Source organism: Acanthamoeba castellanii, assembly GCF_000313135.1.
Source record: "Acanthamoeba castellanii str. Neff unplaced genomic scaffold scf7180000084777, whole genome shotgun sequence".
In the NCBI taxonomy this organism is placed as follows: domain Eukaryota; phylum Discosea; order Longamoebia; family Acanthamoebidae; genus Acanthamoeba; species Acanthamoeba castellanii.
In genome coordinates this window covers 653,874-679,302 of record NW_004457712.1, presented here as the reverse complement: position 1 = coordinate 679,302, position 25,429 = coordinate 653,874, and the positions used below count along the sequence as shown (strand labels likewise).

General features: G+C 59.1%; 12 protein-coding genes and 1 pseudogene across 12 annotated transcripts in view; 10 read left to right on the top strand and 3 right to left on the bottom strand.

Annotated features, from left to right (window-relative positions):
- Window positions 1-84: 84 nt before the first annotated feature.
- Window positions 85-1,906, top strand: ACA1_290800 (SAP domain containing protein; the record flags this gene model as incomplete). Its single annotated transcript, XM_004368001.1, has 7 exons — window positions 85-655; window positions 731-828; window positions 907-991; window positions 1,077-1,108; window positions 1,166-1,290; window positions 1,368-1,492; window positions 1,575-1,906. 7 exons carry the CDS (start codon window positions 85-87, stop codon window positions 1,904-1,906), a joined length of 1,368 nt encoding a protein of 455 aa, XP_004368058.1.
- Window positions 1,907-2,031: 125 nt separating this feature from the next.
- ACA1_290790 (glycosyltransferase, MGT subfamily protein) lies at window positions 2,032-5,317 on the top strand (the record flags this gene model as incomplete). Its single annotated transcript, XM_004368000.1, has 14 exons — window positions 2,032-2,118; window positions 2,250-2,425; window positions 2,518-2,614; window positions 2,688-2,808; window positions 2,918-3,129; window positions 3,210-3,485; window positions 3,580-3,646; window positions 3,701-3,840; window positions 3,914-3,973; window positions 4,049-4,210; window positions 4,290-4,476; window positions 4,581-4,710; window positions 4,786-4,890; window positions 4,972-5,317. The coding sequence occupies 14 exons, from the start codon at window positions 2,032-2,034 to the stop codon at window positions 5,315-5,317; spliced, it is 2,166 nt and encodes a 721-aa protein (XP_004368057.1).
- A 217-nt stretch (window positions 5,318-5,534) lies between these two features.
- On the top strand, window positions 5,535-7,172 carry ACA1_290780 (proteinbinding protein; the record flags this gene model as incomplete). The annotated part of the gene is made up of 9 exons (XM_004367999.1): window positions 5,535-5,624; window positions 5,683-5,769; window positions 5,992-6,036; window positions 6,175-6,249; window positions 6,468-6,545; window positions 6,616-6,682; window positions 6,800-6,841; window positions 6,907-6,982; window positions 7,085-7,172. Coding segments are annotated over 9 exons (648 nt in total), but the record flags the coding sequence as incomplete, so codon positions are not given.
- A 385-nt stretch (window positions 7,173-7,557) lies between these two features.
- Window positions 7,558-9,076, top strand: ACA1_290770 (apolipoprotein AI binding protein; the record flags this gene model as incomplete). The annotated part of the gene is made up of 9 exons (XM_004367998.1): window positions 7,558-7,740; window positions 7,780-7,931; window positions 8,053-8,151; window positions 8,204-8,333; window positions 8,443-8,490; window positions 8,584-8,650; window positions 8,741-8,782; window positions 8,848-8,923; window positions 8,995-9,076. 9 exons carry the CDS (start codon window positions 7,558-7,560, stop codon window positions 9,074-9,076), a joined length of 879 nt encoding a protein of 292 aa, XP_004368055.1.
- A 278-nt stretch (window positions 9,077-9,354) lies between these two features.
- Window positions 9,355-10,208, top strand: ACA1_290760 (annotated as a pseudogene).
- A 205-nt stretch (window positions 10,209-10,413) lies between these two features.
- Window positions 10,414-12,689, top strand: ACA1_290750 (oxidoreductase NADbinding domain containing protein; the record flags this gene model as incomplete). Its single annotated transcript, XM_004367997.1, has 7 exons — window positions 10,414-10,497; window positions 10,597-10,675; window positions 10,734-11,020; window positions 11,107-11,249; window positions 11,367-11,691; window positions 11,925-12,461; window positions 12,492-12,689. 7 exons carry the CDS (start codon window positions 10,414-10,416, stop codon window positions 12,687-12,689), a joined length of 1,653 nt encoding a protein of 550 aa, XP_004368054.1.
- An 84-nt stretch (window positions 12,690-12,773) lies between these two features.
- On the bottom strand, window positions 12,774-14,580 carry ACA1_290740 (uncharacterized protein; the record flags this gene model as incomplete). The annotated part of the gene is made up of 8 exons (XM_004367996.1): window positions 12,774-12,944; window positions 13,090-13,224; window positions 13,333-13,433; window positions 13,526-13,678; window positions 13,758-13,805; window positions 13,884-14,082; window positions 14,166-14,291; window positions 14,365-14,580. The coding sequence occupies 8 exons, from the start codon at window positions 14,578-14,580 to the stop codon at window positions 12,774-12,776; spliced, it is 1,149 nt and encodes a 382-aa protein (XP_004368053.1).
- Window positions 14,581-14,970: 390 nt separating this feature from the next.
- ACA1_290730 (uncharacterized protein) lies at window positions 14,971-15,444 on the bottom strand (the record flags this gene model as incomplete). The annotated part of the gene is made up of 1 exon (XM_004367995.1): window positions 14,971-15,444. The coding sequence occupies one exon, from the start codon at window positions 15,442-15,444 to the stop codon at window positions 14,971-14,973; it is 474 nt and encodes a 157-aa protein (XP_004368052.1).
- A 976-nt stretch (window positions 15,445-16,420) lies between these two features.
- ACA1_290720 (copper binding protein, plastocyanin/azurin superfamily protein) lies at window positions 16,421-17,078 on the top strand (the record flags this gene model as incomplete). The annotated part of the gene is made up of 2 exons (XM_004367994.1): window positions 16,421-16,445; window positions 16,510-17,078. The coding sequence occupies 2 exons, from the start codon at window positions 16,421-16,423 to the stop codon at window positions 17,076-17,078; spliced, it is 594 nt and encodes a 197-aa protein (XP_004368051.1).
- Window positions 17,079-17,233: 155 nt separating this feature from the next.
- ACA1_290710 (RhoGAP domain containing protein) lies at window positions 17,234-20,031 on the bottom strand (the record flags this gene model as incomplete). Its single annotated transcript, XM_004367993.1, has 9 exons — window positions 17,234-17,350; window positions 17,448-17,613; window positions 17,719-17,819; window positions 17,915-17,991; window positions 18,163-18,232; window positions 18,352-18,624; window positions 18,716-18,876; window positions 18,983-19,073; window positions 19,222-20,031. 9 exons carry the CDS (start codon window positions 20,029-20,031, stop codon window positions 17,234-17,236), a joined length of 1,866 nt encoding a protein of 621 aa, XP_004368050.1.
- Window positions 20,032-20,834: 803 nt separating this feature from the next.
- Window positions 20,835-21,758, top strand: ACA1_290700 (uncharacterized protein; the record flags this gene model as incomplete). The annotated part of the gene is made up of 1 exon (XM_004367992.1): window positions 20,835-21,758. One exon carries the CDS (start codon window positions 20,835-20,837, stop codon window positions 21,756-21,758), a length of 924 nt encoding a protein of 307 aa, XP_004368049.1.
- Window positions 21,759-21,941: 183 nt separating this feature from the next.
- On the top strand, window positions 21,942-24,608 carry ACA1_290690 (protein kinase domain containing protein; the record flags this gene model as incomplete). The annotated part of the gene is given in 10 exon segments (XM_004367991.1): window positions 21,942-22,048; window positions 22,191-22,479; window positions 22,586-22,693; window positions 22,711-22,849; window positions 22,966-23,097; window positions 23,232-23,412; window positions 23,512-23,646; window positions 23,749-23,848; window positions 24,116-24,280; window positions 24,378-24,608. The coding sequence occupies 10 exon segments, from the start codon at window positions 21,942-21,944 to the stop codon at window positions 24,606-24,608; spliced, it is 1,587 nt and encodes a 528-aa protein (XP_004368048.1).
- Window positions 24,609-25,043: 435 nt separating this feature from the next.
- Window positions 25,044-25,429, top strand: part of ACA1_290680 (NHL repeat-containing protein) — a gene marked incomplete at both ends in the record, with an annotated part of 1,514 nt that continues 1,128 nt past the window's right edge. The window contains 2 exons of the mRNA XM_004367990.1: window positions 25,044-25,255; window positions 25,290-25,347. Coding sequence (XP_004368047.1) covers window positions 25,044-25,255; window positions 25,290-25,347 — 270 coding nt within the window. The remainder of the gene's footprint in view (window positions 25,256-25,289; window positions 25,348-25,429) is intronic.

Genomic DNA, 25,429 nt, shown 5'->3' with positions numbered 1-25,429 from the left:
CTTCTTGCGCGGTGAAGTAATTGCCGTGTTTTTCCTGGAAAAACGAATTCCGAAATATTTAACTTTCATTCTTTCTAATCACAGATGAAGAGGAAGGCGAGCAAAGAGGGGGACGCGGGGCCGAAGACGGCGAGGCCGGAAGCTGAGATCGGCAACACAGACTGGGAGGCGAAGACGGTGGTGCAGCTGCGCGCCCTACTCAAGCGGCGTGGTCTGCCCACCTCCGGACAGAAGGCCCAGCTCATCTCGCGTCTGCGCGATAACAAATCCGATTCTGATTCGGGCACCATCACCAACAAGAGACTAAAAACAAAAGCAAAGGAAGATGAAGAGGCCGAAGAAGAGGACGAAGAGGACGAAATGGCAGAGATTGACTACATCGTGAAGGAGAGGACAGTGCCCAGATCGAAGAGGAAGGAGTACCTGGTTCGGTGGGTGGACGGCGCCGAAGACGGGTGGCTGCCCGAGTCAGACCTGCGCGGCACGCCGGCGCTCAAGGAGTGGAAGGACGCCATCCCGCCCGAGGACGAGGCGCCCGCGCTGCCGCCCCACCGCCTGGACGCGCTGGTCGTCCAGCTGGCCAAGCTGGTCGAGGCGAGCCGGCGCATGGTAGTCTACACGGGCGCTGGCATCTCCACTTCGGCTGGCATCCCAGGTACACACGACACACGACACACGACACACTACACAAGCGCCACACATGAACTGACTTGTTGCTCTCTACGGGCAGACTTCCGAGGCAAGAACGGGCTGTGGGTGCGTGGCGCGCCCAAGAGGGCCGTTGTGGAGCTCACCACGATCGAACCCACTCCCACCCACCGCGTCCTGGTACGTACCGGGAGGGCCAGGCTTCTCCTCGGGGTTGCGTCGTACTTGGCTGACTGCTACGGTCTTGTCCGCGCATAGGCCGAGCTGGAGCGCATGGGCAAGGTGCATTTTATAGTGAGCCAGAACTACGACAATCTACACATCAAGAGCGGGTTTCCGAAAGGTGAGGCGGCAACCTCGACTGCGCAGTGTTTGTAGGTTTTAGGTCTGGTGGCCGGCCAACTGACTTTTCTTTGCTGACGTCGCAGAGAAGCTGGCCGAGCTCCACGGGAACCTCTTTGTATGTGTCCGCCGGCCCCTATTCGTTGCTTGGGTACTTCTTGCTGACTTGCTGCAGGCCGAGATCTGTGCCAAGTGCGGCATGAAGTACTACAGGGACTACGAGGTGACCAAGAAGGACAGTGACGAGGATGAGGACGAAAGTGAAGATGATGAAGATTCGCACTTGACCCGCCGATCATGGTACCACTTCTTTGAAAGAAGAAGAAGAACGAACCTTCTCCCCAGCTGCCAACCTGACGGATCCTCCACAACGCCAGTGACCAGGAAGGCTGCGATGGCGCGTTGCGAGACACGATCGTCCATTTTGGTGAGGGCTTTGAAGAAGACGTCTTTGCCGCGGCGGTCGCCAAATCCAAGGAAGCCGACCTGACCCTGTGTCTAGGTACCCTCTCGTGTCCCTCCGCTTCTGGTGTCTTTCGGTTGTGGGCCGTGTGCCTGATGATGATGGTGATGGGCGATCACAGGCTCGAAGCTGTCGGTCACGCCAGCGTGCGACATGCCGTTCTACTGCAAGCAGAAGCGAACGAAGGAGCAGAAGAAGAGAGATCAACGCAGAGCAGGCCGAGCAAGAACGAAGGACGCAGGCAAGAAGGAGGAGAAGGCGGAGGAGAATGATGAGGAAGGCCGCGAAGGTGAAGCCAAGGTGGCGATCTGCAACCTGCAACCAACGGACAAGGACCACGAGGCAGATCTGGTCATACACCACACCTGCGACGAAGTCATGACCGCCCTCCTCGACATCCTCAACCAGCGACGGACAGCAGCAGCACGAGCGGAGGAGCCAGTCCACGACTAATATTAATATTAATCTATTAATTTTAATTGAAATAATCACCGCAGCGTTTCGTGAAAGTGTTGCCGTGGGAAGGTAACGGCACAGAGCAGAGTGGGCGGCGAGTTGTTGTAGCGTGGGACAGCAAGATGGACAAGAAGAGCTCGCAAGGGAAGAAAGTGCCCTTGGATTTGAAGAGGAAAAAGTCGCAAGGAAAGAAGGACAAGGCCAAACAGGTTCTCACCTCACCCCCCCCCCGAATATATTCTGTAATATAATATCAAATTATAAAATATCATAATAATGTTATTCTGTTGTGCAAATAATCAAATAAACATAAATAATTCTGTATTGCTAAAAGGTACAGCCACAGCATCACAGGGCGAGCGGGATACGTGTGCTGTTCCTCAATGTACCGCTGCACGGGCACATCAACCCCACGCTCGACCTGGCCTCGGAGCTGGTCCTCCGGGGCAACGAAGTGGTCTACTACGCGTCAGCGTCTTTCCGCGAGAAGGTCGAGGCCACCGGCGCCGAGTTCAGGTGAGAGCGCCAGGTGGACCGCAGGTCTGCTCTTTGGTCAGCACCTGCAGGCGTGGTGCCCTAATTCAATGGCTCACGTTTGCAACCAACAGGAGCTACGCCTACGAGGAGTTCAAGCTGAAGAGAGAAATCACCAACATCTTCAACACTGCGCGCGAAATGCTTGACGCTGCCGAGCATATCCTGCAGGTGCCCATGTCTTCTTCTGCTCGGGTGATGGATGTTACACCTCACCATCGCGCATGTCACACGACACGTGCAGGATTCTTTGATAGATCAGTTGAAGATGGAGCGGTACGACCTGATCGTGCACGACGTCAGCGCCATTTGGGGCATCTTCCTCGGCAAGATCCTCAACCGACCCTACGTCTGCTGCTTCCCCGGTACGGCGGACGTCTCGTATGGCGCGATTCCTTTCTTTAATAAGCAGCTGACCGCACGCACACGCGCCCCCGCACACGCACACGCGTCACCGCACACGACATGAAACAGGTCTAGCGCCACAGTGGCGTGGGTACGTGAAGAGCAAGACGATCATCGCCCGCGGCATCATGGAGCGCTTCGAGGGCGGCGAGTATGTGAAGGAGAGCAACCACATCCTCGAACGCCTCCTGACGCGGTTCCAGATCACCGGGCTCACCGTCACCAACCTCTTCAAGGGCGGGCCGTACCTCAACCTCGTCTCCACCTCTGCCTACTTTCAGGTGAACTTTTCACCACCCACCACCCAGCACCTGAAGCCGCGTGATTGCTCAGCTTGTTAGTTATGTGGGGAATTGGACAGCCATTTGCGGACGTGATGCAGCGGAAGAATTTCCTCTTCTGCGGCCCGTCGCTGGAGACCCGCCGCGAGACGGTCGAGTTCCCGTTCGAGCTGCTCCCGCCGTCGCGGCGCAAGGAGGCAAAGAGCGAAGGCGACGTCGACACGTCCGAGAAGAACGAAGAAGACGGCGATGACGAGAAGGAGAGCGAAAGCGAGGATTCCTCCAGCAAGGAGAGGAGGCACCTCGTCTACATATCCATGGGCACGCTCTACCGGATGAACCCTCTCTTCTTCCGGGTTCGTCGCTTTCGCTCTTTTCCTCTCGCTTTCGCTTTCGCTCTTTGGCTTGATCACTTCCCTGAACCGACGGTTGTGGTCATCAACAAAGCAGACGTGCTTCGCCGCGTTCAAGAACAGCCCGCACCTGTTTGTCATGTCTGTGGGCAAGGGCAACCTTGGTACATGAACCACACACATCGCACACGCGTCACTCTGTCACGCTCACTCACCAGACCGCGCAGAGAATGTGGGAGAGACGCCAGACAACTTCATTGTGAAGGAGTACGTGCCGCAGCCGCAGATTCTAGACAGGGCCAGCGTGTTCATCTCGCACGGCGGCATGGGCGGCATCAGCGAGGCCATGGTGTCCAACGTGCGCTGCTCGCCCCTCCCCTCTCCCTTAACATTCCTTGGATTCCACCAATTTTGACGCCGTGCGTCTACAGGTTCCCATGGTGCTCCTCCCGAAGACCATCGAACAGCAGATGAACGCGCGCCGTATAGAGGTACGCGCGCACCTCGAGACCTGTGCCCTCGCGGTTGTGTGCGACTCACGCGCCTGTTTCTTTCGATCTGCGCAGGAACTCGGCGCGGGCGTGAATCTCGGATGCCAGGCGGAGGACATCACTGCCGACCGGCTCAGGCTCGCTGTCGACCGGTTGCTCGACCCGAAGGTGTCCGCGGCCTACGTCGAGGCCACGCAAAGGGTCAGCCGATCGTTCGAAGAAACCGGAGGGGCCAAGGTACCACTTGATTAAACCCCCCGAGCAGCTGGCACGCAACACTGCGCTCACGCACCATCGCATACGCACGCACACGCAGGCAGCAGTGGAGGCGATTGAGAAGATGATGGAGGCGCTGGCGATAGCGCAAGCTCACTCGATGCCCTCGATCTGGGCGCGTCTGCGTCACACAAACTCGGCTTCGGCGCTGCCGCTCACCGCCCGGCTGTCGTGGGAACGCAAGGCCGAGGCCACCGAATTCGTCCACAACTTTGCCTACGTGCTTGGTAACACTCCACACCACACAGAACGCGTGCGCACGACACGCACGACACGCGCGACACGCCGGAGACTGATGTGATTCTGCACATACTGTTCCTGGTGCGAACAGATTCGTCAAACAGGACGGCGGCTGCAGAGTTCTTCGTGCACAACGGAAGCTTCAACGGAGCTCGCGGCGGGGACGCCATCAAGGAGTTCATGCGCTCCAGTCTGCCCACGCCCCTCGCACAGCGCCACGTGTACGTTCAGACGCGCGCCCCCAGCTGTGATGTGCGTTCGTCCGACTCACGTGTGTGTGTGCGTGGCGTGTAAAGGTTCTCGAATGTGTTGGTGACCGCACGAGACGACACGCACCTGCACGTCAAGGCCCTGGTGCAGGCCTATCACGAACAGGGCACCGTCTGCGTGCAGGACTACACGTACGTACACGCCTCTGTTCCCTCTTGCAACTTCAATCCGCGCGCAAGTTCTTACGTCATCACAACCACGACTGCGCGCAGAGCGGACCTGGTGCGCAACGACCAGAACAACGGGTGGCTCTTTGAGAGCGTTGTGATGGTGCCCTTCACGACTGTCGCGGCGCCGCGGCCGACCACCCCGCGCTCGGGCAAGAAGAGCTCGCCCCGGGTGCCCACCAAGACCACGCCGAAGGAGAAGCGACGCAACGATCACCACAAGGGGAAAGAGCGGCGCGAGTCGGAGAGCAGCGATGCGAGCGATGTGAGCGGGCTGGGCAGCAGCGATGACGCCTATCAGCTCAAGCTGCGGGACCTGGAGGCCAGTGAGCGCGAGGCCAAGGAGGAAGAAGACCACAGGTCGGCCAGGCGCAAGGGCAGCGCTCCCTGAGCTTTCTTTTATTGGAATTTCAAACTGCGAACTTTGAGTTCACATAAACACCGACGTGGCCGCCACGTAAACCTTGCCGCCTGGCACAACAAGCTCAACGAGCAAGCACAAGAAGCACCCACGACAGCATGAGCAGCATAAAAGTGCGTTATTTTTATTTATTCAGTGTAATTATTAAAATATTGCATAATAAAATGAAGTAACTTGGTTGGGTGCTGGTCTGCATCACCAGTATTTGACGCAGGAAGAGGCGCAGAACATCGACGTGGATCTGATGGGACCGTCGTGCGGGTTCTCCGACGACCAGGTACTGCTGCTCCTCGCTCTCTCTCCTCTCTCTTCGGCTTGGAGTGGTGCACTCACAGGGCGCGTGGGCGGGAGGGCAGCTGATGGAACTGGCGGGACTGAGCTGCGCGACGGCGATCGCCAAGGTCTTCCCCACGCACCGCAACGTGCTTCTCATTGCCGGCCCCGGCAACAAATATCCTCTCTTTCCTTCCGTTCCACACACACGCAGCGCACATCACCGCACGCGCATCACTGCATGACACGCATCACCGCACACGCAGCAACACGCAGGGAATTGCGCATGAGTATGGAATCCTTAACGTAGGGGCGGTACTGGCGGCGATGGCCTCGTGTGCGCTCGCCACCTGCTGCTCTTCGGCTATCAGCCGACCATCCACTACCCCAAGCGCACCGACAAGCAGCTGTACCGCGTAACGCCTCCCCTCCCCTCCCCTCCCCAGCGCGGTTCACACTTCCTTTCACTCGGCCTGGCTTCTCTACTGAACAGTTCGAGCGCCTCGTGCGCGTGTGCACGTGTGTCATGCGTTTCGCACCTCACCGTTGTGCAGAACTTGGTGAAGCAATGCGAGTGCATGGAGATTCCCTTCATCGACCAGCTGCCCGACAGGCTGGAGGACTACGACGTACGTACCCAAAAGAACTGCTTCGCGTGCAATGCCAATGTCTCCATGTGCTCCTGTCTCAGATATCTCTAATGTGCATGAATTTGTGCGTGTGCGGTGGTGCGTGTGTGTGTGTGTGCGCGCGCGCGCGCGATGGTGCGTGTGCGGTGGTCCGTGTGCGGTGGTCCGTGTGCGTGTGCGTGTGCGTGTGCGTGTGCGCCTGATGATGTGGGCTACAGTTGATTGTGGACGCCATCTTCGGATACAGCTTCAAGCCGCACTCCGGCGTCCGACCGCCTTTCGACGCCGTTTTGAAGGTCCCCCACTCTTGCCGTATTTGACCCGGTCGCACTACGCACGCCATGTTCCACTAAACTTGGGCCACAGAGGCTGCGCGAGACCGAGGTGCCCATCGCCTCCCTCGACATTCCCTCCGGCTGGGACGTTGAGAAAGGTCCTTCCACCATCCATCCTCCTCTCACCTTGCCATGTCCATAGGAGGATTGATCGTACCCATTCCTTCATCCTTCTTCTTCTCTGTCTTCTTCTGTGGCATCTCTGTGCGTTGCAGGCGACAGCGCGGGCGTGGGGGTCAAGGAACCGCACCTCCTTGGTACGTGCGCGATACACTTGCACACAGAGGCGGGTCACTAACGTTCGGCCAACAACCCTGCACAGTGTCGCTCACGGCGCCGAAGCTGGCGGCGCGCTCCTTCCGCAAGGAGCACTGGCTGGGCGGCCGCTTCGTTCCTCCGTACGCTCGCGTGCAGCCGCGTCCATCACCATCTTTTACCACGACGCCAATTTCGCGCCGTGTGTGTGAGCTCACCTTGAGGTCGGCTTGCGCGTGGTGCAGGTCTCTGGAGAAGAAGTACGAGCTCAACTTGCCCCCGTACCCCGGCACCGATGTGGTTGTCCGCCTCCCTCCTCCTTCGTCCTTGTAATACCTTCACTTCTTGCTTGGAACGTTAGAGAGAAAAACATTTTCTTTTCTTTCCACACAAGAAAATACGTACAAGGAAAAGTGACAAATAAATGAAAATATTTCTTTCCACACAAGAAAATACGTACAAGGAAAAGTGACAAATAAATGAAAATATTTCTTTCGCTCGTGTTGGCGGCAGAACACACGTCGCACGCAGTAGCAGGCCCGGCCTTCTTCTCTTCCCCAAATCCACGGTGCCACCCTCCAGCACCAGCCTGCGTTTGGCCACTTGCACGACCACCCCCATCACCAGCACCAGCACCTGCACGCGCCCCTCCTTCACGCCCCTTCGGCGAGCCTTTGCCACCACTTTGCCCCCACGAGTAGCAGAAGTACCACCAACCATGAGCACCCGCCGCCTCAAGGTCCCCTTTTCCTCTGCCTTCTTCTCTGCCGCCTCCTCCAAGGAGACTTACGGGAGGGGCGCGTTTGTGCTGCACGTGCGGCTGCAGTACTTGACGCAGGAGGAGGCCCAGAACATTGACGTGGAGTTGATGGGACCCGTCTGCGGCTTCTCCGTCGACCAGGTAAGCACTGCTTCAGCTCTTCTTCTCCCCCTTGCTCAGTTACAACATGTGGTGGTGGGTGGGTGGGCGGGAGGGCAGCTGATGGAGCTGGCGGGACTGAGCTGTGCGACGGCGATCGCCAAGGTCTTCCCCACACACCACAACGTGCTCGTCATCGCCGGCCCCGGCAACAAATATCCTCTCTTCCTTCCGTGCCACACGACACGACACGACACGACACGCACGACACGACACGACACGCACACGACCACGACACCACGACACACGGCCTTTGCCATGCGACACAACACGAGTATGGAATCCTTAACGTAGGGGCGGTACTGGCGGCGATGGCCTCGTGTGCGCTCGCCACCTGCTGCTCTTCGGCTACCAGCCGACCATCCACTACCCCAAGCGCACCGACAAGGACCTGTACCGCGTAACGCCTCCTCCCCTCCCCTTTCCACCAACCCACACTGCGCAGGCGCCTCAGATTCACATCGACGGTGTCATGCGTTTCGGACGTCCCCGTTGTGCAGAACCTGGTGAAGCAATGCGAGTACATGGGGATCCCCTTCATCGACCAGCTGCCCGACAGGCTGGAAGACTACAACGTATGTACTGATGTGAAACGTGGCCCGGGCGTTGTTGCTTTGCTTCTTTTTGTGAGGTTGACCGCCTGCGTGTTGCGTGCCCGGCTTGCGTGGAAATGGGGGGGGGCAGCTGATCGTGGATGCCATCTTCGGGTTCAGCTTCAAGCCCGAGTCGGGCGTACGACCACCATTCGACGCCGTTTTGAAGGTCTATTGCACCCCACCATCTACTCCGTGTTAGTCGTGTTCTGAACTGGAGGTTTGGGCACAGCGGCTGCGCGAGACCGAGGTGCCCATCGCCTCCATCGACATTCCCTCCGGCTGGGACGTTGAGAAAGGTCCTTCCACCGTGGCCGCGTCCACCCGAAAAGAAAGGAAAGGGGTCGCTCAACCGCTTTCGCTTTCGCTTTCCCTCCTCCTCAATGCAGGCGACAGCGCGGGTGTGGGCGTCAAGGAGCCGCAGCTCTTGGGTATGTGCAACTCTGAGCCTGACGAGCCTGCAACAATCAAATAACCAGCAAAGCCCTCTGCACAGTGTCGCTCACGGCGCCGAAGCTGGCGACGCGCTCCTTCCGCAAAGAGCACTGGCTGGGCGGCCGCTTCGTTCCTCCGTACGCTCGCGTCCATCACCATAACAACAACTTCTTCTTTGTGTTGTGCTCTGACTGGTGGGTTGGCGCAGATCGCTGGAGAAGAAGTACGAGCTCAACCTGCCCGCCTATCCGGTCACCGATGTAGTTGTCCGCCTCCCTCCCCCCTCGTAGCCAACGTTGCACCAACAGCCCATCTAAATGCATCCCAACCGTTTGGTCTGGTGGGTGATGTTATGGAATTCAAATTATTTTATTAGCATTTGCCTTTCTACGGGCCAATCAAAATATCAAGCGTCGCCACCCAACGCGCGTTTGTTTTTGGTATGTACCCATACATCTTCTCGCGCCGACATTGGCCGACCTGCAACTATATAACAACGACCAGGCTCAGGTCGTTCTCACACCAGCCAACATCTCAACAACATCAACGTATTTTCAAAGCTACAGCAATGCAAGCCGCTCAGACCAACACTGTCGCATCGACCGGCCGTCTTGCCGGAAAGGTCGCGATCGTGACCGGCAGCTCGCGGGGTATAGGTGCGGCCATCGCCAAGCAGCTGGCCGCTGAGGGTGCTATTGTGGCGGTCAACTACGCCAACGGCGCCGAGGCGGCCAAGGCCGTGGTGGCTGAGATCGAACGGGCTGGCGGCCAGGCCCACGCATTCCAGGCCGACGTGTCCGTGCGGGCTCAGGTGTTCAACCTGGTCGACCAGGTGGTCAAGCGCTGGGGCCGGCTCGACGTGTTCGTCAACAATTCCGGCATCTTCTCGATGGCGCCGCTGGCCGACGTGGCCGAGGACGAGGTCGACCGGCTGCTGGGGGTCAACTACAAGGGCACCCTGTGGGGCATCCAGGCCGCTTCCAAGGTCCTTCCCAACGGGGGCGCTATCATCAACGTCTCCAGCGTTACCTCCAGACTTGCTCTACCGGTGCGTTGTGTCTGTCGCGTGTCGTGTCATGTCGTGTTGTGTTGTGCGATCTTACAATCCCCCTCGCTGTGCGTGACGTGCAGAACTTGGGCGCCTACGCGGCGACGAAGGCCGCGGTGGATTTGCTTACGAAGACTGCGGCCAAGGAGCTGGGCGCAAGGGGCATTCGCGTCAACTCGGTGGCGCCGGGCGTGACCGAAACGGACATGTCCGACACGATGGGCGACCAGGCCAAGGCCGGCATCAAGGCCCAGACCCCGCTCGAGAACCGCCTCGGCAAGCCCGAGGAGGTAGCTCACGTCGTGGCCTTCCTCGCAAGCCCGCAGGCAAGCTGGGTGACCGGCCAGAACCCCGAACTTGCCGGTGGTGTGTAACCAGACAGAAGCCTGGAAATAAACCAGCCCTTGTGCGATGGCACCGCCGAAGAAGGCGCGAGCCGAGTTCCGGGATGAGAGAGTGCCATGTCGGCTTTATCGACGTGTCGGCGGACGCTTTCGGCGCTTGACTGATATATCGCGATTGGTGGGCCACAGCTTATATAATATTGTATCTTGTTGTTTTAGTACACCAACTGTGAAGATGGAGTACGCGTATGAGGATCGAGTCCATGAGGGTGAGCGCGAGGTGCAGGCCAAGCTGGGAGTCCTCGAGGCCCAAGTCGACGTAAGTTCTCCTTCCCCCCCAAAAAAAAGAAAAGAAAAGTAATGATGATAAGGCAGGGGGTAACCTCCTACTTCTTTATCAACTGGCGTGCCATTGCAGATGACGAGGGTCATGCGCCCCTACATGCCACACCAGCATCGCCTCTTCTTTCAGGAGTGCCTCGCCTGTCTCTTCGTCGGTACGTGTTCTCAGTACTTACTCGACTTCACTTTTCGAGTACTCAACGCCACACGCAGGCTCGGTGGACCGCCAGGGGCAGTTGTGGGCGTCGGTGCTGCCGGGCCTGCCGGGCTTCATCGAGTCGCCCACGGACAAGAGCCTCCATGTGCGCACGCCCGTGCCGCCGCACGACCCGCTGGTCGCCGGCGGCGGCCTCCAGCCCGGCGCGCCCATCGGGTTCCTGGGCATGCAGCTCGACACGCGGCGCCGCAACCGGGCCAACGGCAAGGTCGCACGCGTGCACGACGGCGGCCGCGGCGGCTTCGACTTTGCGCTCGACATCTCGTTCGGCAACTGCCCAAAGGTGTGTGCCAGTTTTTCGCCGTTCGTTCCTCGCATTCTCCAGCTGACAGACCGCACACGCACACGCACACGCACACGCACACGCAGTACATACAAACGCGCGCGGTGGAGTTCACGGAGGACGCGGGGGAGAGGCTGGGGCGGGAGTGCGAGGTGGTGGAGACCAAGCGAGTGCTCAGCCCGGAGATGCGCGCCTACGTAGAGCGCTCCGACACCTTCTTTGTGGCCAGGTACCTACAAAAGCAACTTTCGCTGCATCAAGACTCTTCTTCTCACCACTCTTCTGCGGTCGTGTCGTGCGTGTCGTGCGGTCGTGCGTGTCGTGCGTGTCGTGTGGCGTGTTGCAGTTGCTTTCTGAAGGACCCTAATCATCCGGCCCACGGAGTCGACGTGTCGCACCGAGGCGTCGAGCCCGGCGCCATCCACTTCCGCGACGACGGCGATGGCGCGAGCGCGGCCACCACCTTGGTGTGGCCCGACTACGTCGGCAATTTCCTGTTCAACACGCTGGGCAACCTGGTCAAGGACCCCCGGTGCGGCCTGCTCTTCATCGACTTTGGGCCGAGCGGCGACGTGCTGCAGCTGACGGGCCGCGCGACGGTCGAGTGGGACGTGCGCGAGGTGCCCGGGGCGCACCGCAGCGTGGCCTTCACGGTCCAACGCGCGCGGCTGGTGCGTGGCGCGCTCTCAATGCTGCGCTCCACCTTTCTCGAGCGGTCGCCTTTTCTCCCCGCCGCCACCAGTGCGTGTCTCCTCCACACCCTCGCACACGCACCACCGCACACAACCGCACACGCCCACGCACATCATCGCACATGCACTAAAGTGAATATACGGCAGTGCGTGCGGGAGTGGATTTCTCGACGGGCTTGAGCGGCTATCCAGTCACGATTGCCCGCAAGAAGCGTGAGACGCACGACACGATGACGCTGGTGCTCACCGCCACCATTCCGCTCACCACCACGCAGAAGCCGGGCCAGTACGGCACGTTCCTGATCGACCTCCCCGGCGGCGACGCCTCGTCATCGTCGGAGACCGCGACCCTGTCGCGGACGTGGACGCTCTCGTCGGCGCCGCTCTCGCCCAGCGAGTACCAGGTGGCCATCACCGTCAAGCGACAGCCCGGTGGCAAGGCCTCAGCGTGGCTCCACGACGCCAGCGTCGGCGACTCCCTACGGCTGGTCAACGTCGGCGGCGACTTCCACCTCCCGCCGACTGCGCCCGGCGACGACGCCGCGGCGGGCGCCCAGCGGCTGCTCTTCGTGGCCGGCGGGGTCGGCGTGACCCCGCTCATGTCCATGCTGCGCGGGCTGGTCCACCGACAGCCGGCCGCGGTCGACGTGGTCTTCCTCTACAGCGTGCGGACCACCGACGACTTCATCTTCGGCGACGAGCTGGTGGAGCTCGCATCGACACTGCCCGGCCTGGCGCTGCACGTCACCGTCACCCAGGCCGAGGCCGAGGCCGGCCAGGCGCTGCCGAGGCGGGGCGGAGTGTCGGTGCGCCGGGGCCGGTGGACGGCCGAGGCCATCCGCGAGTGTGTGCCGGACCTGGCCGAACGCGCGGCCTACGTGTGCGGCCCCGACGCCTTCATGACCCACATCACCACCTTGCTCAAGGACGAGCTCCACTCCCCGGCGCCCGTCCACACCGAAAGCTTCACCTACTGAGCAACCGCACACGCACGCGCGCGCGTGTGTCGTGTGTCGAATGTGAAGAGTAGTATTGTTTAAAAATATACAGAGCCGGCCCCATCAGATGAATTGGAACTTGCGCTTGGTGGTCTTGACCTGCTTCTTGTCCTCCTTCTTCTTGGCCAGCGCTTCGAGTCGTTGGCGGAGGGCCACCTTGCGGCTGGTCTCCTCGGGCGACTCCTGGTAGCTCAGCGGGTTCACCGCCTCCCGCGCTGGACCGGGGCTCCTCCGCTGCTGCTGACGACCCGTGGGTGAGCCACAAACACAACACACGCGCGCGTGCGGTGCGATTGTGAATGTGCGTGCGTGTGCGGTGGTGGTGTGCGTGTGCGGTCTGTGCGTGTGCGGGTGCGATGGTGCAGGCGATGGAACGCACCGAGGGGGAGGACCAGTCCTGCTGGCTCTGTGGACCCTCATCTGAGGCTTCGGAGAGCGAGAGCGAGGGCACGTCAACCGTAGGCTGTGCGGCAGGCCGCATACGCTTGCGCTTGCTCTCGCCCGGGCTCAGCGACTGATCAAGAAAAAGAATAAACGCGCCGCACGTCAGCCACGGGCGCAGAGAGGGCAGGGACTCGAGCCACACAGAATGACTTCGAAGGTCAAGGGTCGACACACGCACCCCTGAGCTCTCGAACGTGGAAGGCGTGAGCGCGGATGCAGATTCCGTGGAGAGCGGAAGAGAGGCACAGCTGGCCTGGCGACTCAACACCTTCTTTTCTTCTGTTGCGTTTGGCTTGGTGGTGAGGACACGCACGGCACACACGACACACACACGACACATAGAGAGAGAAATGCGCAACGGACGAGCAGACCTTGGTCTTGGTGGTGGGCGGTGAGCTTCTGGTAAATCTTGCCAGTGACGTCGTCCAACGAGAACGTGGGTTCCCGTAGCGTGCGCTTGAAGCTGGACGAGGCCAGCCGCCGGTCCTCAAACCCCTCCGGATCGAAGCGCGCCGTCTGCACAGCTGCACAGCGTTGTATGGCGGTTAGCCACACAACAACTTCAACCACACAACGCAATGAGCAAAAGCAACATGTCAGTACCTTTGGGCAACTTAATGCCTTTGGACCTGTACTCGGCGATCTCCGCATCTGCCCAAAGGTGTTAACACCAAAGAAGGTAACGGTCATCATCATCAAGGTTGGGGTGGTGGTTGTGAGTATTTGTACCCTTGAGGGCGATGATGTTCTTCAGCTCGCGCAGCTGCTGCTGAAGCTCGCTGGTGATGACGAGGAGCGGCTGCAGGAAGGAGGTGCGCAGGAATGCGATCCGCTGCTCCTCGCCGGTGAGCGGGGCGCAGTCAAAGGTCCACTTGAAGCGGTAGAAATCGATCTTGGTCGAGAACTGGACCGACAGCCGTCCATCGGCCTAAGGAGAAGCCAACCATACGATTCGACGTAAGCTGCCCCATCGGTGGGTCGCTACGTGAAGGGCGACAGCAGTAGCAGTACCTGGAGGTCGATCTGGTGCTTGACCTGAGCCGAATGCTCCCTGCGCCCGATGGCCACGTCCACCAGCGACTGCTTCACGAGCAGGAGGATGCGCGCCACGGGTGTATCGACCAAGGGATTGAATTCCTTTTGTAAAAAGTAATCTCCCTTAGTCCAAGTGTGGGGATCGAATGAGAATCATGTGGCGAGGGGAGAGCACCTGCTTGAGTCGTTTGACGTCGGCGCGATCACAAGACTGCACCCACACCGACGTCAAGTCGGTCACGAGAAAAGTGTAGGACGCAGAGGAGAATTTGGACTTGATGAAGTAGGAGGTAGTCGTCTCGGGTCCGCCGAGCAATTCTGCGGTGGCAGGCACTACAAGGGTGCCCCATGGCTCGCTGCTCAGCTCATCGATCACCAGATCTGTCTCCATCTCCTCGCAATTCAAGAGTTCTGTTTCTTGGTTTCGAGATGGACCAGAAACAACCGAGTCGTTGGTTTTGGCGCCAACTGACGTGGAATGGTTGGAATGTGGGAAAAAACTGCCCGCGAACGTTCTGGATGATGGCACGGTGATTTTCGAGATGGTGCAAACAAGGCGCTTCGAGAGTGTACAGTGCTGTTTATTGTGGTATTGATCTTAGTTATGGAGTACAAGCGCAGGAGGATTACTGATCAACGAAATAATTGCTCCTTTGCTGTTGATGAGGAGGAAAATTTGTGCAAAGGTGAATCGGGGTGAGGAGAAGCGGTACGGCGGACGATCATCGACCTATCGATGGGCGGGGGCCTTTTTCTTCAAGCGTCGAGGATTCCTCGTTCCTCATTGGAGGGCGAAGATGGTCTTGGCGTCGAGACAGGAGCTCAGCAGCGCATCCTTTTCTTCTCGCATCGAGAGCGTGATACGGCTGCCGCCCATCCGATTGCAGAGGTGTCGCGTCCAGGTGACCTGCTTGCCGCCGACGAAGATGTAGCCCGAGAAGACCGAGATGTCGTCGGGTCCCGAAGTGGGCTTGGGGAAGGAGTAGCCGAGCACCTCCTTCACGGCCTGCATCACCTCAGCCTGCGTGAGCTCTTCCGCGACGCGAGGCGAGACCACGATGGCATCGATGGGCGTCGTTCGATCATCTTGATCTTGGTCGGGCAAGGTCGAAGTTGTGGTGGGCGGCGCGGCAGCGATGGCCGCCTTCTGGAGCTCCTCGCCCAGCGCGAGGTCGATGCCCTTGAGGGTCGACTGTGCGAACAAGAGCTGGCCCCTGTCGGTCGCGAAGGGCAGGGTGGTGTTGGTGGTCGCCATCTTCTCGAGCTGGTGGTTGCTGGTGTTTATTGTGTGCGTCCGTGGGTCAAACAGGGGTGTGGTGTGCTGTTGTGGTTGTAGTTGTTGTTGTTGTAAGGGAGTGCTGCCCGATGTCTCCTGCTCGCTTCTTTGGCTCGATGGCGCCAATCCTTGAGCTTGCTGCACGACGGAAGGCGGTGTGGACAGGTGGGGGGTGGTGTGGTGCTTGGGTTGTTGTCTCTCTGCTGCGAAAGGTAACGCGAAAGCAGTGGCCGACGGTGAGGCAGGTGCCCTTTTGCTAAGGGGAGCATGTCATAGTCGTCCATCAACGGCTGGCGTGAATGTCCCTGCAAAGAAGGCAGCCAAAATGACTGATGAGGCCACAACTCTACGGGTCTTCGGGGAGAGGAGCCCGAAAGGCGTGTGAAAGAAGCGTGGCCCAGAGAGCCCCGTGGTGTCCTCTCGCTGGCTCTCGACTACGCAGTCGTACTTCTGTGGATGGCCTGGCCAGGAAAGAGAAAGCACCAGGAACCGCCACAGTCTTGCAGGTCCGGCACTCACAAGACGCCGCCTGATGCACGAGCGCGCGCGATCCAGTTTGGCCCGAGGCCTGCGCCAAGGCTCGTCATGGCGGTGGCCCCAGACTTGCCACCCAGACGGAGCGGTTCAAGTGGACCAAGAAAAATGAGTGGAAGGAGCACCTACCACGCCCTCGCGTGAACGAGATGCCACTTGGGCCTGTAGGACAATAGACCGATCGCAAGTTCAGCTCGCCCAAAGGGCAAGAGCTTTGCAAAGCGGGCGCAAGTTGCGTGCTAACAGCCGGAAAGGCACGTATGAAGCAGTCCTGGAATGCGAGGGATGCCACAACCGCGGTGCCGATTTCTGCCAAAGTGCCGACCCGCCCACCAACAGGCAAGAATCAATGTATCTGGCGGGCGTGGGCTTCTGACTGTGTGTGCAATTAATTGGCCGTGGAGTGGATCGATTGGCAAAGATGAATCCAATCACCGCAGCCGTTGGTACGTGGCCACATGCTAATCCATTCTGCGGCCCCAAATCTCATCTAAATCTTCCACCTTGCAGGCCTTTTGGTCTGTATTCTGTTGGCTACGAGCCCCCTTGCCTCAGCCACCATCCACCGAATCAACGTCACGACGTCGGACACCTTCGTGCCAGGACTCGTCTACATCGCTACGGGTGATACTGTGGTGTGGGCAAATCAACCCGGCGGATCGTCGCCACACAACGTCGTGTCCGATTCGCAGTTCTTTACGTGCAGCGAGGGCTGCTTCGTCAATGCATCCACCGGCGCCGATTCCTACATCGTAGCCGGCCAGGCTGGAGATGGCAATTCGAGCACCGCTGCATGGACGTTCAACATCACCTTCACCGCTGCCGGTCTCTACCCCTACCACTGCGACGGCCTGGGTGCAGCGGCCCTCTCGGGCATGGCGGGCGCCATCTTCGTCGCGGACACGCCAGTGGTGCTCGATCAAACCTACAACGGCCTCATCTCGGGCGGCAACTTCGTCGCCATCATCGTGGGCGTGGTTGGCGGAGCCGTGCTGGGCGTTATCCTTCTCGTCATCTCCATCGCCGCCTTCAGGAATCGCGAGGCCTTCATCGCTCCTCTGCGACGGCTCAAGCACTGATGATCCCCATCATGTCCTCTCCTCTCTTCACTTCCTTCGTTCGTGTCACCCTCCTCTCTTTATATCTTCCATCTTTACTTCAACGTGGAGTATAGTTGTACATTCCCTCCATCACTTCCGCTTCTCTCTCCCTTTCTATTCTCTCTCTATTCTCTCTAGTTCTCCGCCGGTCGGTAGTGCTCGATGAGGTTCTTTACAAAGGCGCCCTCGTGAGCCGTGTTGGTCATCATCTTCATCACATCCTCGCAGCGCAACAGTCCCGGAGCAAACACCTGCACGTTCAACCGCACACGCACCACCGCACAACCGCACACGCACTGGTGAGGCGGATGCGAGGAGAGGAGGGGGAAGTGGTGGCGGCAGCCGTACCATGCCGAGGTTGGCGGATCCCATGCGCGTGACGCCGGCGTGGCGGCTCATCTCCTGGAGGAAGCCGAGGAGGAAGTAGATTACAGTCTTGTTGAGCTCGGGCACCCGCGTGTCGACCATCTCCAGGCATTCGGCCGGATTGTTGGCCACCAACACGCACTCGTCACTGCAGTGTTGCCGCGTTGTCGTGTGTGTCGGTGTGTGTCGTGTTGGACCAGGTGAGTCGAGGAGGAAGGAGATGTGTTTGGTGATGGTCTATGAAGGAGCGTACTAGATGCTGTTGGGGATGAGCGGGTCCTTGAGCTCCCTGAACCACATCTTCAGGCAGCCGCCGAGGTCGTTCGGGTCGTCCGACGTGATCGTGTAGTCCACCTGTTCGTGACACACGAGGAGAACGAGAACGCTCAGCTACACGCCCAATTTTCGACAACAACCAAGCTCCAAAGTAAGTCCGGCTGTAGTGGTACCTTGTTGAACTGGGCCTTGAGGCGGGAGATCTCATCGTTCTTGCCCGGCACGCGGAAGATGCCCTCCGTCTTGTGTCCTGTCACCATCAAACACATGAAGAGACGTGGTGTGGTTGGTCGGTTTGGTTTGGTTTGGTTTGGTTTGGTTTGGTTTGGTTTGGTTTGGTTTGGTTTGGTTTGGTTTGGTTTGGTTTGGTTTGGTTTGGTTTGGTTTGGTTTGGTTTGGTTGTCGCGTGTGCTGCTGTTACCTTGGGTGTCGATGATCGCCTTGGTCAACGTCTTGAGAATGATGGGTATCTTCTCGTCGGGGTGAGAAATCTGCAGATGCGAATTGATGACAGCGTGAGCGAGACCAGAGTCAATGACTGGGGAGGGGGATGAACAGAAGAAAAAGACGAAAAAGAAGAAGCGAGAAGAGGCGAGAAGAGAAGGAGCACCATCTGAAGGGCCATGACTTCCTCGAGCGACTTGCCGTAGACCAGATTCGTCGGCTGCTCCTGGTCATCGTCCTTCTTGTCCTTCTCCTTGGCGAAGCCCGCCAGGTGGTTGAGGCCGCGCATGGAGATGGAGCGGAAGGTAAGCATGACCGAGCTGCGTCGGGCAGCGCGTCTCATCTCGTCATTCGATCCCGCGCGCCCGCCGATCATCGAACCGCCGCCGGGTCCGCCCACCGACATGTTTCGCGGCCGCGCGTAGTCCGCATAGCCCTCCTACACATCGCACGCGTCAGTGACTTCACAAGACAGCACGACACACCACACACCACACACCACACCAGAGAGAGAGAGGATGGGTAGGTACGGTGAGTGCGTAGAAGTCCTTGCCGGAGGCCGAGAATTCGACCTTGCGGGAAAGTGGGACGATGGCGCCGGCGTTGAGCATCAGCTCGCCCAGGATCATCGCCTCGAGGTCCATCCTCACGCCCGTGCCGGCTTCCAGCATCCACTTGACCAGCGTTTTGCCTTCGGGTGCGGCCCGCGGACCAACCAGAGAGAAGTGGGTGAGAAGTGCGTGTGGGCGCGCCAACGCCAAAATGGCGGCGCTGGGTCGATTGAAAAGAGCGAGTACCGCTGAAGGACTGGGTGTAGATGTTAGAATTGAAGACGCGCGGCTTCTTCTCGAACGGCAGCGTGCTGAGCTTGGGGATCACATTGGCCAACTGGTTCAGGCCATCGCACACAATCACCCGGTCAGTCAACCAGACACGACACGCACGCACACACACGCACGCACGCACGCACGCACGCACGCACGCACGCACGCACGCACGCACGAAACACGACACACGACCAGCTTGTGTGGCGTACGGAGAGGCGCTGGGCGAATTTGACTCCGGCGGAGGGCGACGGCGGAGCGGCGGCTGAGTGGGACGAGCTCGACGCGAGGGACTTGGTGGTCGGACCCGCCCGCACGGCGCTCAGCGGCGGGTCGTTGTTGGTGATCCGCGTCCGCTCCGTCTGTGCGCCCTTCTTCTTGGCCTTGCCACTCTTCGTCCCCTCTTTGTCCCCCACGGCGCCTTCATCGAGCTTCAGTGGCGTCACCGCTCCGATTCCGCTTCCGCCTCCCGACGCTGGTGCGGGCGCTGTCGTTGTCGCAGCGGTACCCTCGCCGCCACGGGGCGTCTTGGGTGCCTTCTTCTTCTTTTTCTTCTTTTTCTTTTCGCCACCGGCGGCGTCGTTGCCGTTGCCAGCCGCGGCTGCTCGTGGCGAGAGCACAGGGTCGACTTCTTTCTTTTCCTTCTTTGACTTCTTCTTGGTGGTCTTCGCTTTCTTCTCCCCTCCCTCCTCCGCTTCGTTTTCGTTCTTTTCCTCCTTCGCTTTTGCTTCGCTTTCTTCGCTGTTTGACGGGGTGGGCGTTGCAGCTGCGTCTGAGACAGATGGGCCGTCTTCGTCTGTCTTTGTCTCTTCTTCACCGGTGGCGGGCGTCTCCTTTCCCTGTTGCTCCTCATGTGCTCCTCCCCTCCCCTCTTCTTCGCTCTTTGCCGTTTTCCCATCGTTTTCGTTCTTTGGTACTACGTCTTTCTTGTCGTTGTCGTCCACCGCCTGCGTCCGCGGGCTCGCGAGGTCTCCCTCCCGCTTGGCTTCGGCCGCGTCTTGGAGGGCCTCCAGCTCCTTCATCTTTCGTTTGTTCTTCTTCCTCCGTAGGGTTTCGGCGCCCCTCGTCTTCGTTTTGGTCGTCTTCGCCCCCGCCACACCCTCGGCTACTGCTGTCGTCTTCGCCGACCCCGCCTCTCCATCTCCTCCCTCGACGCGGCTCGTCGTCGTGCTCTCATCCTCCTTCCGAGCCGAATCCGCCATTTCGCTTTCTTCAATTCCCGAGATTAGGTCGCGATTGGTGTGATTTGAACGGATTGAGGTTGTGAGGCTGTTGGAATCTGAAGGTGAAGATAAAGTTGACCAGATGCTAGATGAAGGATTGAAGCGCACGGCCCCGTGTAAGCGCGGAAATGACTTTGTTGTCGTATGCGTTGGTGGCCCTTTGGTTTCGTGTCCTACGCGCTGGTTGGGCCTCCACCTGGATCGAAAGTTCCCATTCGTGGGTTCTTAATTTTGTTTCTGTTTAGGTTTGGAAAACAGAAACAAAAAGGAAATGCAAAAAGTTACAATCAAAGTTGGTGTTAGAAGAGTCAACTTGCAGTGGAGGCCTGCACCAAGGTCAGGTGGAGCTTGGGCCAGGCTGCCAAGGTCCAGGCGTGGAGCGAAAGAACGCGGTGGGAGTCTTGCGACAGGGGATCTGCCGGTGATTGGCCCGTGGCCTGATTAAAAGTATTATTAAACTAGTTTATTGCAATAAATAGCCAATTAATTTATTTATCGAGAGAAAGCGGAGCGTGAGAGGACACGCAACGAACAGAGCAGCGGCGAAGCTGGCCGGTGGCTTTGTTGGACAGAACTGAACAGAACAGAACAGCTTGAAAGAGATGGAGGTGGAAGTGAACCGCGGCACGACCCCTAGATGGGAAGACGACGCGGGCAAGGTGTCCAAGGAGACGGAGGATAGTTGGTCCCGCACCCGCCCCAAGAAGAAGCGTGCGCCGCGAAGCCGAGGGGGCGACACGCCCACGACTCTACGGAAAGAGGAGCCGGTGCTCACCAGCTCGTCCTCCTCCAGGTCCTCCTCCACCTCGACAACGCCGAGAACAGCAGAAGAAGCGGAGAAAGAAAAGAACGAAGAGGAGACGAAGCGAAAGCGACACGAAGGAAAGAACGAAGACGAAGGAAAGAACGAAAGAACAACACCAAGGGGGAAGGGGGGAGACGGCAACAAGGGGGACCACGCCACAAGGAAAAGCTCGAGTGAGAGGATAGGCACCCAGGTGAGCCTCAAGTCGAACTCCAGCAACACGAAGCAGAAGAAGTCTGGCACGATGAGATCATCAGCTCCCGAGAAAACGAAGGACAAGCTCGACGGGGGAGGGGACAACAAAGAACGAAAAGCGAAGGGGGAGGGGGGAGGCGGCAAAGAAGAACGAAAACGGCGGAGCTCGAGCGACCGCGAGGTGGAGACCAACCGCCACCACCACCGGCGAGGCAAGGCCCTGCGCAGCAGCGCCAGTAGCGAAGATGGTGATGACGACGACAAGGCCAAAGAAAAGATTGACAAGATTGGATTGTCGCCCAGGGGAGCTCCCAGGAAAGCAGCTCGCCAAGAACAAAGGAGCAGAAGGAGAACACCAACAACAAGAAGGCCGAGTCGCCCAGCCAAGACGCGACGGGGCGCCGGGCGACCATCGCGGTCGCGTCTTCCCCGCCCACCGCGCGCCACACATCGTCGTCGTCGTCGTCATCGCCCAAGGAAACCTCTTCCTCTTCATCGCCCCCGACCGCCGCCGCAAGCGCGTTGATGCGGAAGCAGAGGGAGAAGGGCGCCCTCAGCGACGTCGTCACCACCCAAGGCACGTCCCTATTTATTTATTCATTTATTTCTGATTATTTTTAGAGTATTTGGGTATGGGATATCATTTTCTTATTTCTGGTCACATTTCTTTGTTTATTTTATTTTATTTATTTTGGTAAACGCAGAAATGATGGAGGCGACATTTGGGCAAGACCTGAAGAAGCTGGAGTACCTGTGGACGCGCGGAGCCTCCATCGACTGCCACGACGAGACCAACGGCTACACTCCGCTGCACTGGTGCCCTTTCTCTTTGCCTCACACGTTTAGCTCCTGATCCGCTCACCGCACACGCACACGCACCACCGCACACGCACCGTCGCACACCGCACACGCACACGCACACGCACACGATGCTTGGTTGACGTGTGTCGTACGACAGGGCGATTATCAACGACAAGCAGCACAGCGTGTCGTGGCTGCTCACCCACGAGGCCAAGGTGAATGCCAAGGACAGCATGGGGTGGACGCCCCTGCACTACGCCGCCCACAGCTCCAAGACCGACGTCACCCGCGCCCTCCTCGAACGCGGCGCCAGCCCATCCCTCAAGAACAACAAGGGCAAGCTGCCGGTCGACATCGCCAAGAGCCGGGTGATCGCGAAGCTGCTAAAGGAGGCCAAGGACAAGGAGAAGGGACCCAGCAGCCGCCTCTCCTGGTTCGGCTTCAAGGTTCGTGCGTTTGTCGTGCGTGTCGTGTCGTGTGTGTGTGTGTGTGTTGCGTGTGCGTGTGCGTGTGCGTGTGAGCTCACATAAGACGACGAATTTGAATGGACAGGCAACTGAGGGAACGTCGAGCTCGTCGGCACTGATCAACAACGCGGCGGGCAAAACAGCAACGGCACGCTCCGACGGACGGCGACGATATCGGAGCGATCGCCGCGCGGTGCGCCCGCGGTCGAGGAGACCGAAGAGCGGCGCACCAAGCGGGTCGACCTCGACCAGCGCGAACGTGAGCTCGACGACCTGCGGGATGGGCTCACGCTCAAGGAAAAGGAGCTCTATCTCAAAGAACAGGAACTCACCGAATCCGAGCAGCGCAGTACGCTTCACTTCCTTGTGTGTGTGTCGTGTCGTGTGCCGTGTGTGCGTGTGCGTGTCGTGTCGTGTGTCATGCGTCGTGCGGAAGTTGATCAAATATTGGCGGCGTGCGTGCAGTCAATTCGAAGGAGGGATGGGTCGGGATGCGCGAAAAGGAACTGCTCAAGCTGGAGAAGCGGGTCGACAAACAAAAGGAGAAGCTGGTCAGCCGAGAGCGCGCCCTGGTCGAAGCCGAGGAAAAGCACCGAGGTCCGCCCCCCCCCCAATCCCCTACACGCCACCGCGACTCAAAACAATCCTGACACGCAACACGCAACACGCAACACGCAACACGCAACACGCAACACGCAACACGCAACACGGTGCAGTGGCGGCCATATCAGCGGCCGTGCAGGTGATCAAGTGGGAGGAGATGAAGCTGGGCGAGCTCTTGGGTAGCGGCGCCTTTGCTGATGTGTACAAAGCCGATTGGCGCGGTGACTACGTGGCGGTCAAGGTCATCAAGAACCAGCGCGACGACGACACCTTCCGCCTCCAGTTCCAGCAGGAGTCCCTCTTCCTCAGGTCCTCACCCCTTCGTTCCCCACAAATCGTTGAAATTCTCAAGTCTGTCTGCGTGTGCGTGTGCGTGTGCGTGTGCGTGTGCGGTCGTGCGATGAACAGTAAGCTGCGCCACTACCATGTCGTGCAGTTGATGGGCGTGTGTGTGGAGTATCCGCACATGTCGATCGTCATGGAGCTCATGAGCAACAACACCCTGGCCCACCTCCTCAAGGCCACTCGACGCGGAGAGACCAGGTAAGTGCCCACCTCTTCCCCCCCGCCGCCCCGATTGGGAGCAAACCGCGAGGTGGTCGGTCGCTTCTCTGGGTCTGACCTCTCTGTTGCCGATGATCGAAGGATCCCGGCGCAGCTGCTGCTCCAGTTGGCCAGGGAGATCGCCAAGGGGATGAACTTCCTGCACATGATGGACCCGCCGCTCATCCACCGCGATCTCAAGGTTCGCTCGCCTCGCGCTCGATCAAAATTTTATGACCAACAACCGCTCCATCGCTCACAATTTCTCTCTTCCATTCTCTTGCAGCCGGCCAACATTCTGTTGGACCACCATTTATCTGTGCGTCCCCCGCACGCCTGTGTGTCGTGTGTGCCGTGTGTGTGTGTGTGTGTGTGTGTGTGTGTGTGTGTGTGTGTACCGTATGTGCCGTGTGTGCCGTGTGTGTGTGCCGTGTGTGCCGTCTTACACGCTTTGTGTTTTTCTGCGCAGGTGAAAATTGGAGACGTGGGGTTCATGCAGACCAAGGACGAGGACCTGCGGGAGGGCGCGCAGGACAGCTTCGCCGGCACGCCGTCCTACATGGCCCCCGAGTGCCTGCGGCAGGAGCCCTACGATCAAAAGTGCGACGTCTACAGCTACGGCAACGTACTCTGGGTACGCCACCGCCATCGCCACCTTAACTACTACATCACCACTTTAAACGCCACATTAAGCGCCACCTTAATCATTCGTGCCTCTTGGGTCCATACAGGAACTGCTGACGCAGCGCAAGCCGTGGAAGGGCAAGAAGCGAATGGAAATCGTGGCGCTGGCGGGCTACAACCGGGACAAGCTCCCGATGCCAACGCCCCACAGCCTGCCGGAGGGCGTGCCCCAGGGCCTGCTCGAGATCATGGCCCGGTGCTGGGCCGACGTGCCCTCCGACCGGCCCTCCTTCGCGCGGATTCTCACCCTCCTCCCCGCGCCCACGTCATCGAATTGAACGCAGCAGTTGTCGTGTGTCCACTTAAGGGTGGTGGCGTGAGAGGCCTCATAGTGTACTGCAACTCCAAACCAAAACTATACATAAAACGTATGTCTGTACTTCTAGAAGAAGAAGAAGAAGCGAAGCTATGTCCGTGCACCCCGACTGAGTGGCGGGTCCACCATTTCGGGGGAAGAAGCAAAAAAGAAAAAAATGCCAATAAAAACAAAAAACAGAAGACGCTACTTGAAGTGAAGCAAGAGGGTACCCTGAAGGGGAAGGGTCGTGGCAACCAACAGAGTAGTAGTAGAGCAAGCTTCGGAGCCAAGTAGTGCACACTAATAGACGATGGTTCGTCGTACACACCTCTTTACAACCCCAACAGCCCCCCCCCCAATGGCTTTTTTGCCTGTTATTTATTTTCATATATGTTTATGTTTGTAGGGCGATGAGATGGAGTACAAGTACCTGGACGAGGTGGACGAGACCCTCGAGTGTATGGTGTGCCACGAACCGCTGGTGGACCCCGTCGTGGAGCCCAACTGTCGTGTGACCTTCTGCCGCCGCTGCGTGAGCCCGTGGGTCGCCGAGAAGCACAGCTGCCCGAGCTGCCGCGGGGCTACGTCCGTGGCCCAGCTCCACCCGGCCCCGCGCATCATCACCCAGTTGCTCGACGCCCTGCCCGTCGCCTGCCCCGAGTGCAACGGCCGACACCAACGCGGCAATCTCGCGCGTCACATCCAACTCTGTCCCAAACGTACCGCACACGCCGCACACGCCGCACACGCCGCACACGCCGCACACGCCACACACGCCACACACGCCGCACACGCCACACA